Source organism: Pinus tabuliformis, chromosome 4_2, assembly GCF_031772625.1.
Source record: "Pinus tabuliformis cultivar Carrire ecotype Pingquan chromosome 4_2, CPIR1, whole genome shotgun sequence".
In the NCBI taxonomy this organism is placed as follows: domain Eukaryota; kingdom Viridiplantae; phylum Streptophyta; class Pinopsida; order Pinales; family Pinaceae; genus Pinus; species Pinus tabuliformis.
This window is the reverse complement of record NC_142304.1, coordinates 1,095,278,411-1,095,291,502: the sequence shown is the minus strand read 5'-3', so window position 1 is coordinate 1,095,291,502 and position 13,092 is coordinate 1,095,278,411. Positions and strand designations below refer to the sequence as shown.

Below are 13,092 nucleotides of genomic sequence, written 5' to 3'. Positions count from 1 at the left end.
CCATTTGTGTGAGCCTTTCTCATAAAATGCCAATTTCATATTTAATTGCCACTATATAATTTTTTTCAAAGATATAGGAAAACTACCACGAACCATAGACAACCCATCATAATGAGATCAATAAAAGGCACAAGAATTTGTAGACAACATTCATCAATGTTGTAAACCTTGCAACAATCTACCAACAACAAGGTAAATTGAGCACGCTATCTTTGCTTCCACAAAGTATTGACGAAGATTAGGAATACAAATCCAAATACACAAGATTGAGGGTTCCTTAAGTCTAGAATAAATGCATTATTGCCAAGAATAAAACAAAAAATATTTAACGAATCAATATACATATTTACAATGCATACATAATATTCGAGTGTTTAATAAATGAAATGTCAATTTAGGAATGTACTATTGAGTATCCCACTTGTGTTGGTCCAAAGTACGATGATGACCACCAATTGTAATATTAATGTGTAAAATAACTAGTAATATTGAAATACAAGTTATAGGCCACTATTAAATTGGCAATAAAACTTTGGAAATGATGGTCTAAACTATCATCATACATGAATTAGCCCTTGACCACTTGTCAAAATTAAATCATTATAGAATTTTATAACTATATTAAATCTCTATATAACAAAAAAAAAAATAGCATGTCAATTTTGTTTATAAAATAAGCTAATAAAAAACAAATCCTAAACCATTAACTATACATAAATCCCAAAATTAATACATACTTTTTAGTTTACTATAAATTCTAATAACAATTATTTTTAAAAACTCAAAAGTATATATATATATAATAATAATAAGAGAATGAACTTATTCAAACTATTTATAAAATTGTTTTCAATATAGTCTCCTTCCACTTAATATTATGAATTGTATTCTATGATTATTTCTATGAACCACTAAAAAAATATCTTAATCAATAATCATTATTTTTAATGATTAAAAGAAAATTAACTTATAAAAAAATCTTCCAAAAAATGTATGTTGTTTTTTCCTATTCTGGAAAAAAATTCATATAATTTTTTTTTTATTAAAACATAATCATATTGAATTAAAAAATTAAAAAATACATTTATATTAATTAAATAATATTATAGATTATTTTAAAATAAAAATTTTATTTTGATTATATAACACATTTATATTAATTAAATAATAATATATATTATTTTAAGATAGAAAAATATTTTAATTACATTATTAATTAACTGAACAAATCTCTCCACCACATAAGAATATAAGAGATCAATTAACCAGAAAATATCTCTAGATTTAACTATATCCAATCTAATGGGATATAATTAACTAATTCTAAAAACCTATAATAACACTTACAGCCAATGAAAATGCAATATATATATTGCTTTTTCTTCTGAAAAAACAAATGAAAATGTAGAACTAATTATCTAATCTAAACTAATCATTTTCCTCCAAATATATGTGGAGAGCACTAATCATTTTCCTCCACATCTATGCACTACCCATAAATGGAGCAGCGTAATCTAATCAGATTCAGATTCAGAAATGGCTCCGTCCAAGGCGGTTCAACTCAGTTTCTGAATTCTTTTGGATTTTGGCGACTAGCTGCTCCAGCGATGCCTCAACCTCTCGAAGAGTCGGTCGTTCATGTGGATCTCTTTTAGTGCACATCACACCTATCTTAGCCAACAGCACAACAATTCCGTACCCAATAAATTCACTTACATCATCTGCTTCATCCTCCATTCTAATCTCCTCCACCAAAGTCCTGTCAATCACCTCCAACAATCTGTCGGGGAATGCATCGCCCACCCAACTCTGCAACGATTGCCCTTCTTCTGATAACACTGCATCTGTGGGCTTCTTTCCCGTTATCATTTCCAGTACCAAGATGCCGTAGCTGTATACGTCCCCTTTCATGGACGGGCGCCCTCCTGTGCCATATTCTGTAACCAATTTTATATATATAAAACCTTTATTAGTGACTCATATATAAAACCTTTATCACTGACTCAAATATTTCCCATATAATCAATCCGTCCGTTACCTGTACAAGGCGGTTCAACTCAGTTTCTGAATTCTTTTGGATTTTGGCGACTAGCTGCTCCAGCGATGCCTCAACCTCTCGAAGAGTCGGTCGTTCATGTGGATCTTCTTTACTGCACATCACACCTATCTTCGCCAACAGCACAACAATTCCGTACCCAATAAATTCACTTACATCATCTGCTTCATCTTCCATTCTAATCTCCTCCACCAAACTCGTGTCAATCACCTCCAACAATCTGTCGGGGAATGCATCGCCCACCCAACTCTGCAACGATTGCCCTTCTTCTGATAACACTGCATCTCCCGTTATCATTTCCAGTACCAAGATGCCGTAGCTGTATACGTCCCCTTTCATGGACGGGCGCCCTCCTGTACCATATTCTGTAACCAATTTTATATATATAAAACCTTTATTAGTGACTCATATATAAAACCTTTATCACTCACTCAAATATTTCCCATATAATCAATCTAGTGTATCAGTGTTTACCTGGTGCAATGTAACCAACAGACCCGATCACATGACTGGAGGTGTCCCCTGAGGCTGCTGCTGCTGCTGCTGTTGAATCGTTCATGAGGCGTGCAATACCGAAATCTCCAACATGAGCAGTCATCGTCTCATCCAGTAAAACGTTGGAAGGTTTCAGATCACAATGAACAATGGCCGGAGAACAGTGATGGTGAAGGTATGCCATTCCATGGGCCACGTCCTTGAGAATGCTCAGCCGTCTTTTCAGATCCAACCTGCAATTATTTTCCCTACAATGCAAATGCGTATCCAGGTTTCCCTGCGACATGAACTCCATAATCAAAGATTTGACCTGCAAACTTGAGCATACGCCCACCATTCTCACCAGATTCCGATGGCGGACTCTTCCCAACGTCTTGCATTCTTTTATCAGTCTCTTGTATGCACCTCCTGGTGTGGCAGACTCTATAACTTTGACAGCAACGATTGTGGCGTTGTCTAATACGCCCTTATACACTGACCCATGGCCGCCACGCCCCACTAGGTTATCCGGGCTGAAACCATTAGTTGCTCTGTTCACCTCTTCCTCACTTACAATCTTCGTCTCGCGGAGTTGGCTCCTCAGCATCCTCCCTAATCTCGCTGAAATAGTTTCCAACAATGCAGACTTTCTGCTACGCAAATATATCAAAACCATGATTAAGGCTAGGCAAAATACCAATAGCAAAGTTAAACCAACCGAAGTGGCCAAGATAACTACCCTTCTTTTGGAATCATGATGGTGCCTTGTCGTCAATTTACAATGAGGTAACTCTATCCATCTGCCACAGAGTCCACTGTTTCCTAAGAATGATGTAAAATTCATTTTTTTGTAAGCTCCAGAGGATGGTACTTCTCCTGTGAAGTTATTGTATGACAAGTTTAAATGCGTAAGCTTCTGTAATTTCTGTATAGAGGTAGGCAGGGGACCGGAAAGCTTATTGAAAGAGAGATCCAAATCTTGAAGTCCTGCAACTTGATCGATTGATGTAGGAATGGTGCCTTCCAATGAATTGTGAGAAAGATTAAGGTAGTCCAGTTCAGCGCAATTCACCAATTGGCCGGGTATGCTACCCGAAAAATTATTCGCTGAAAGATCAATTGCTTGAACCATGTGCATTCCTCCCAGTTCGGCAGGCACCCTTCCTGTGAGTGCATTATGTGAGACATTAATGTAGAACTGTAGGTTATGGAGGCTAGCCACTTTCCAAGACATCAAGCCGCTTAGCTGGTTGTAACTGAGGTCCAGAAGCTCGAGACTGGAACAATCCCCTATGCTGTCTGGTATATTACCACTGAATTTGTTATAGCTGAGATTTAATCTTCTTAGCTGCTGTAAACTTGCAAAAACATGATGAATTTCTCCAGAAAACGCGTTTTGAGAAAGGTCCAGTTCATACAGAGCTTTCAATTGACTGAATTGATAGGGTATATTACCTTCCAAGTTATTCCCGGAGAGGTCCAGCAGCTGAAGAGTAGACAGCCCTCCTAGTGCAGAAGGAAGGCTTCCAGAGAGCAAATTAGCACCTAGATTTAACAGGATCAATCCAGTGAGGTTGCTCATCTCCGGGGGTATCTTACCAGTGAAACGATTACCCTCCAAATGGAGATAAAGCAGATTTTGAGAAAGACGGCCTATGCTTCCAGGCAAGTCGCCCTTAAGATCATTGTTGGAAAGAGTGAGTGTTTGCAGATTGGTGCAGTTTGAAAGTGCTCCAAAGATGGAAATGGATTCCTCACTATACAAATGATTATCATAAAGCCCAAGTACCTGTAGAAGACGGAGCTTTCCAAATTCCTGAGGTATGCCTCCCATTAAGAAATTTTCAGAGAGATCGAGACATAAAAGCTGAGAGCAATTTCCTAAAGATTTCGGAATGGTACCGTTTAATTCGTTTCCCCAGAGCAGCAGATACTCTAAATTTGAGAGCTTTGTACCTATCTCCCACGGGATTTCTCCAGTAAGCCTGTTGTCAGGCAACTATAAGATGCGTAACTCCGTGCAATTAAGCAGTGAAGGCGGGATTCCTCCACTGAGCTGGTTTTCTGAAAGATCCAGACCTTTAATTCTAGCGAGCAAGCCAAGCTGAAAAGGGATAGTGCCGCTAAGGAAGTTATTTCGTAGACCCAGAACTTCCAGCGTAGAACAATTTCCCAAGGATTCGGGCACTTTCCCAGTCAATCCGTTGCTATACAGTGAAATATTTCGCAGGTTTTGCAATTGGCCGAGACCACCCGGAATAGTCCCTGTCAAATTATTGTGGGACAGATTAAGCAGCCTGAGAGATGTGCAATCTTTCAAAGCCTCTGGAATGGACGAAATCAAGTGATTCTTACTGAGTAACAGACGTCTTAAGCGATGCAACTTGCCCAATTCGTTCGGGATTGTGCCAGAGAAACTGTTCAAAGTGAGGTTCAACACGCCAAGAAAGGAGATATTGCCCAAATGTGGAGGTATAGTCCCTTGCAGGCTCATGTTGTAGAGATTTAGGCCAGATACGCGCAGTTTGTGAGGGTTGCAGGTGACACCAGTCCAGTTGCAGACATGATTGGCCCCAAGATCCCAGTTAGCCAAGGCGTGAGAAGGATCATATGTGAGGGAGGCTTTGAATGCTTGCAGGGCTTCTATATCGACCTGCAGTCGTTCACGACTTTTCTCATGATAATGATGAAGAAGATGGGCGTTTGCAGAAAGAAAGATGAGCATGAGTGTGGAGGTGATGAGGATGAAATCCGTGGAAGCTGCCATCGGCTCCTCAGATGGGCGATCGATAAAATGAAGGAATTACTAAAATATTTCTGCGGGTTTGGGCTATTGTGGATATCAACTAGATTCCTGAAATTCCTGTCATAAGGAGTCGTATCTGATACAGGATTTTGGTGGATTTTTCCTTATTGACTGCAAGTCGTCCATCTTGCCGAGCACTAATATAAAATTCATTTATTCAAAATCACTAAAATATGTGTTTACTATGTGTGTTCAGAACACATTAATATTTAATGGACAACTTGACGTTATGCCCAATTAAAAAGAGACCTATAAAACATATATTTCCTTAGTCAAGTTTGTTTTGAATTTCGCAGGTTTGATTTGTGAATTTTATGCAAATTGGATTTATTTAAAAAAATTAAATAATAATAAAAATATTTTTTAATTCCAATCAAATACTTCAAAGCATAGAAAATTTAGATAATGTATATTAAAAATTTGATAAATAAAATTAGTGTACTAATACAGATGGAAATTGTAAGATCTAAACAGACAAAACCTATCTATTAATATTAGAAGTCATTTGGCCAAAGATTTGTGGGATGATATGATGAATGTGTGCTGATTTTATTGTAGAGTCATGATTAAAATAAGATTCCATCGAATAGTTAATGAAAATTTTGTAAGTATAGATTTTGTATTAAAAATATTAACATGTCTTTGGAAGAAAAAATATAACACAATGATCATGTTGTTACCCATAATTTTAATGTAATAAAAAAACATATTCAATATTAAATTAATTTAGAATTGTCTTTTAGAATGTAGAGAAATCAATGATTAAGATGGATCTATAGTGGTTTTATGTTTCTCTCTATATAGACCATGTGTAATTTTTCATTGTTCAAATTGCATTTTTGACTTGATAAATGAGTGATTAAGAGGGCTTGGGACTAAACCACACACAAACCGACTAGTCTACACCTCAATTATTTTACCTTTAATTAGTTTTTCCTTCTGAGCATTAAAATATTTTACTAAGGTCAACATTAACACACATTCTCCATCTCTCTAAGAGAAATATAAGTTGTTTTTTTTAATTACTTTAATGGTTTTAATTAAAACTAACCAAATATGTACAATCATTTAAGTTTTTATTATAACCGAGAATATTTTTCTATTTAAAGTATTTTTTTAAAGGACAAGTGTCAACTCCAAGTTGCGCACCAACGAAATTACACATCATCCTCATACTAGATTATAGAATGAGCCTCTCAACTAAATTAATTTGGAATTGTTTGTTATTTGCATTCCTTAATTAATTTGGAATTGTTTGTTATTTACATTCCTTAAGTGTTAGTTCCATATTTAAGTGTCTTAATTTGAGCAGTATGGCATTACATTTGTCTAAATATTAACATGCTCATTCTCTCAAAACTAAAACTTGGAGAAAAATTAAGGAATGGAAATTAAAAGGTATTTCAATGAGGAGTAACATGCTCACACTTTAAAAACGATAAGTATTAAGCATCATGCACTAAGTCAATTATTGGCTTAGTGCCTTTCATCTTGTTCATTTAATATCATTTTATTTTCATCTAATGAATAAGATGAAATACATTAAACCAATTAAAACAATCATTAATTCAGACATGGTGCTTAATATTTACTATCCCATACAAGATAGGTACCATGAAATTATGACCTACATCCACTGCCTCCAACCTTCTAGCAACATAACATTCATGCTCTCCCACCTCTCCCACATGTATTTTTCCATTGTGTACTTCATGGTTCAACACCCCATATCAGATATGATATTGAAACTTAAATAGGAAATATTATCCATGTATATCTATATATATATATATATATATATATATATATATATATATATATATATGTATATATATAAGTTTTAAATTTAACAACAAATTTGAATGTTTTTAAAATTAAATAGGAAGGACATAACAAAAGTTTGTCTCTGCATGGCCATATTCATCTCCCCTGCATGCATCTATCCATCTAGTTTAGATTTGGAATTTCAAATTTACTTCACTTGTACATTGAAAATTTGGTGAAGGTCGTTTGTTTTTTTACCTCTTATATTATGTCTATTACAAGTTAGCGCAAGTTGGTGAACATTATGCAAAAGAAAATAACAAGAAAGAATGACCACATGAAAAGGGATTTATTAGCATAATTAGGAATAACAATTCGTTTGATTTATTACTGAAACTAGGAAAACATCGTGTTTTCGTACATGTCTCTATGTTTATATCTTAAAAGTGAAGAAAAGTATATATGATAAGAAAAACACCAATCACACTAATGGAACACAATTTCAAAAGGATTCTGCAAATGCTTAGATTTGAGATAGTGCTCATTGGCTTTCTTTATATGTAAACTTGTAATTTAACCAATGAAAGATTTATGATGAATAACTTAAATACTTACATCTCAAATTTACTATTTAAAAAAAAAAATTACCCTTTGCCATTGCAGAAATTTTAATAGTCATTAAATACATTAAAAAAGTAAAATAACATCCAATTCCTGAAATAAAATTTAATAAACAAATAAAATAGTGAAGTTGATAACCTCGCAAAGTGGAGACATATATGTGCAACCATGGATATAGGGGTTTGTGGTTTAAGAGATGCCTTATGCAGTATTTGTCAAATCGTGGTTTCAGTTAAGGGTTGGTAAAAGTGTCAGAGGGAGGTGACACTGATAGTATCTGATCCAGAAGCCAGTGGTTGTTAGACGGAAAATGATGTATGGTTTGCAATACAATTCATTCCTTAGATGTTGCTAATGGTTTAGGGTTGTAACGGGTGTGGAGAAAGGGTGGAATGGAGGATGAGGTGGATTATTCCATCGACCCATATGATAATATCTTCATTTTGGACTAAGATGCCAACTCATGCACTCGATCTGGAGACCATGGTGACACCTGGCACACCAAACGTAGGGATTTTTTCCTCCCTTCCAACTTGGAAACTGTATCGGCAGTCTCATAAGGTTTTCCTCCCTTTTCATTAGTGATGTCACCTAATTTGAATTATGAATTATTTTCAGTGCCAAAGGAGCCATCCTCACTAGGGTTTCAAGACCCTAGTTTGGATGTCAGTGTAGACCTAACCCACTATTTCCCCTTGGATACTCGAATTTGGATCTTGGGGGGAGGCCCCCAAGATTTGAAAAATTCAAATGCGAGAAGAAAATAGGAGAACACACAATAACAAAACCATAAAGAAACTTTTTTTATTAAAACAGATAATAACTGTAAATGCTACATTATGGTGGACCTTTTATCCTTTTAGAAAATGCAACTTGTTACTTATAGCCTTTTTTGGTCACAATACCACACGTAAATTCTATGAGTGGGTAAATATCATGGTTGAATGAATACCATGGGTGGATGTCACTTACAATACCATGGGTAAATTCCATGAATGGATAAATACCATGGGAGGATGAATACCAAGAGTCGATGGCACCTACAATACCATGGGAAAATAACATGGGTGAATGAATACCATGGGTGGATGCCACTTTACAATATCATGGGTAAATTCCATGGGTGGATAAATACCATGGATGGATGAATACCATGGGTAGATGCCACTTACAATACCATGGATAAATTCCATGGGGGAATGAATACTATGGGGGGATGAATACCATGGGTGGATGCCATTTTCCATTCGGGTCATTCCTCCCTCCTAAAGAAGAAATGGTCCCCATTGCGTGAAGTTCCTCCTGAGAAGCCTTTGTTGAATATGAAGAGCCACTAAACAAAAGGGTTTCGCGTGGTTAACTCATAACCATGATGAACACAGATATGAGGATAGAGATACCCTGTAATGCTTGTGACCAACTGTGCAACTGATAGTGTGTGTCCTAGCAAATGGACTTCGATAAAGTGTGGGTTTGTGGATGACCCATAATCATGAAAAATGAAGATCTGAGGATATAGATACATTGTAATGCTTGTGACCAACAATGATACTAACAGTGTGCGGCCTAGAAAATGGACTTCGATGAAGTGTGGGTTTGTGGATGACCCATAACCATGAAAAACAAATATCCAAGGATAGAGATACCTTGTAATGCTTATGACCAACTGTGATACTAATAGTGTGTGGCCTAGCAAATGGACTTCGATGACAAGGATTTTGGGTGGTTGACCCATAACTGTGATGTTGGTTGTTGATGAAATAGCAGGTGCCTACATAGCTTAGGGTGGGAGGGCATGTCTCCAAAGAACCCAAGTTGGATGCTGATATTCTGAAATTGATGAATGTGAAGCAGGTGCCTACTAAAGCGGGTTGGGAGGTCACATCTCCAAAGGGAACCCCCTTCAAATGCCGCTCCAAATTTAAAATGGGCATAAATCGATAAATTTAACCCAGAATCTTTATTAAAACCTATTTTTGGAAATAGAATGATCATTCTACATCTTCCCATGCGATTGAAATCCCTACCTGGACACTCTGGAAAATCAGATTCGTGCTACAACTGTCTTGCTGTCATATAAGTTATCAAAAAGTAGTTGATTTTAAATCAACGATATCTCCCTCATCTGAACTTTGATTCAACCAATTTGTTTTTTGAAATTGGACAATTTTTCGAGAGGAGCTCATATCTACAATAATTTTTTTGAAATTCTACACAATAACTGCAAAAAATGATAGGAAAGTTGTCGTCCATGAATTGTCATCAGAAAAATTTCTGCAACATAGCTTATTTTAAATCGGTGATATCACCCTCATCTTGACTTTGATTCAGCCGATTTTTTTTTTTTTGAATTTCGATATTTTTTTCGCAAGGAATCCAGATATGTTATTTATTTTTGTAAATGTTGGACCAAAAGTTTCAAATCTGATCTGCAAACTCACCACCCAAAAACAATTCCTGCAAAAAAAATAAAAAAATAAAAACTCTTCCCGCTTTTCCAAGAAAGTGCTCTGTGGAGGTCATAGCACGTGGCTGAAGTTTGTTGGATGTGTTCAAAAAATTGACTGCCTTCCATCCTCAGACTGATGGCTAGATGGAGGTCATCAATAGGATGATAGTGCACATACTCTGCATGTACAACTCCAAGCATCCTTGAACCTGGGATGACAGTCTTCCATATGTGTAGCACATTTATAATAGAGCTCTCCATAGCTTGATTGGTTGCTTTCCCTTTCAAGTGGGTCTTGGATTTCAACCATTGTGTCTGATTAATGTTGCCATGTCTCATACAAATATGTAGACCGAATCCATACACGTATTTTCTGAGCCTGATAAAGTGATACACCAGCAGGTCCACGACATTCTTGAGAAATCAAAATGCCAAGTACAAGAAATGACATGATCAACGTCGGGTGCCACACAAGTTTCAAATGGGCGAAAAAGTTTGGTTTCATTTGCAAAATGAACACCTTATTGGAGCCTATCGGAAACTTAGACCACTCCCATATGGTACTTACACCATTACCAAGGCTATGGGAGAGAATGCATTTGAGCTCAGCATTCCCCCATTCCTTGGCTTGCACCCAGTGTTCAATGTGGTATGCCTTCTACCATACTTCCCACCATTACTGGACACATCAGACATTGCAGAAAAACTAACATCTACAGAGTTAAATCTAGAGTGCATGGAACAAGCCACAACTGATCTGGATCTTGGGGTGAGGCCCCCAAGATCTGAAAAATTCAAATTTGCCATAATAAAATAGGAGAACACAAAATAAAAAAAACTACAAAGGAACTTTTTTTATTAAAACATATAATAATTGTAAAGGCTACATTGCAGTGGACCTTTTGTCCTTTTACAAAATGTGACTTGTTACTTATATCCTTTTTTGGTCACAATACCACAGGTAAATTCCATGGGTGGGTAAATACCATGGGTGAATGAATACCATGGGTGGATGTCACTTACAATACCATGGGTAAATTCCATGAGTGGATAAATACCATGGGAGGATGAATACCAAGGGTCGATGCCACTTACAATACCATGGGAAAATACCATGGGTGAATGAATACCATGGGTGGATGCCACTTACAATATCATGGGTAAATTCCATGGGTGGATAAATACCATGGGTGGATGAATACCATGGGTGGATGCCACTTACAATACCATGGGTAAATTCCATGGGTGAATGAATACTATGGGTGGATGAATACCATGGGTGGATGCCATTTTCCATTCAGATCATACTCTAGTTGAAAGTTCCTTCCAGGGGTCTTTTATTGAAGTTGAGCAGGTATGGGAAAAGTTGGGAAGGTCCAGTTTTATGCCTTATTTTTCTAGGGGTTTCTCAAATGCAGGTGGGCCAGCGTTTGGCATCTCAAAAAGGGCAAGATAGGATTTTAGCAGGGATTTTCAAGTTGAGCTAGTAAGGGAAGAGGTAGAATGGCCTGGTTTTAAGCCTTAGTTTTCTAAGGGTATCTCACCTAATTTTGAGTAAGTTGGGATCGGGTATGGAAAATCTTAGAGGGTGGAAGAGACTTTTAGTGGGGTTTTCCTAGTTAAGCTAATAGGGGTTAATTTTGAAGGACTCTCAAGTTGCGTAAATTATGGGAGTGCTTCCATGGAGACCTATGACAGTGCAAGGGGAAGGACCAAGGTGTACACTCAGACATGGTGAACCCCAATAGCTTAATCAAGCCTAGAGGTTATGCTAAGGACTAAAAAAAAGTGAAAAAGAGTAAAATGTACTAGGGTAAAATATGAACTAGAGGATTTGGTTCTTGGAGAAGGAGTACAATTTGGGGATGCTATGGAAACATCTGATAGGGTACTAGTATGTTGTGTTCATGGAAAGGAATTCACTGCAGAAAATCTTCGTGTATGTGTAAAGACAGTGTAGGATAAGTATCTCAAAGAGTTGCTAGTGGTCAGAACTCTCAGGAGGGGATGGTTTTCATTAAGATTCAACTTCATGGAAGATGCAACCTAGGTGTTATGAAAAACATGGTGCATTGATTCATCACTGGTCTTATTGAAGAAATGGAGTCATGTTTTCAATGCTAGCAAAGAAAATCTGTGGTTTGGCCTGATGGGTGAGGCTCCTAGGTTTTGCCATGTAGTTTTGATCTCAAGATATCTTCAGATTATCAAGGATAAATAGGGATCTTTTGTGGAGGTGGATAGATCCTATGAAGAAAAATAATGGAAATTTCCAGAATTATGGTCAATTTGGATATGCGAGAGGGTTTGATTTAACTTTTAACATTACTTATTGAGGGTTATTCCACAAACAGATTATGGACTATGAGGGAATTCCATTCAAATGTTGTAGGTGCCACAAAGCGGATCACATTCTAAAGGATTTCTCATTTCCCTACTGTGATATACCCTAGTTAACATTTCCCCCTTCTATAAATAATTGTAATTATTTTAAAATGGCTGAGAAAGGGACACTAATTCCTTTACTTGAGGAAGAGGGTTGCTTGAGGAAATGGTTGTCTTTTAAAACTCAGTCCTAGTTGAATGAAGGACCTTTTAAAAATCAATCCGCGGGATCGGGTACCTATTACGGACACTGATCTTGTTCAGCGCCCGATAGTCAATACAGAGTCTCCACGTCCCATCCTTCTTCTGTACCAACACGATCGGGCTCCCACAAGGCGATGAACTCGGACAGATGTGACCTTTCTGCAGGAGCTCCTGAATCTGCCTCTTGATTTCGTTGTTCTCCATAATGAAGCACCGATAAATTGGTCCATTGGGTAGCGGCGCACCTGGGGTCAGATCGATGGAGTGCTTGACTTGATAGTGCAGAGGAACCCCTGTAGGGGAGGTGAAGATGTCCTCGTACTCCTCCACAAC

General features: G+C 37.0%; 1 protein-coding gene across 1 annotated transcript; it reads right to left on the bottom strand.

Moving 5' to 3' along the window:
• Positions 1 to 1,530: 1,530 nt before the first annotated feature.
• Positions 1,531 to 4,364, bottom strand: LOC149173473 (putative leucine-rich repeat receptor-like serine/threonine-protein kinase At2g24130). The gene is made up of 2 exons (XM_089426711.1): positions 2,531 to 4,364; positions 1,531 to 1,937 (listed from the first exon to the last, which is right to left on the bottom strand). Exons 1-2 carry the CDS (start codon positions 4,362 to 4,364, stop codon positions 1,531 to 1,533), a joined length of 2,241 nt encoding a protein of 746 aa, XP_089282837.1.
• Positions 4,365 to 13,092: the final 8,728 nt, after the last annotated feature.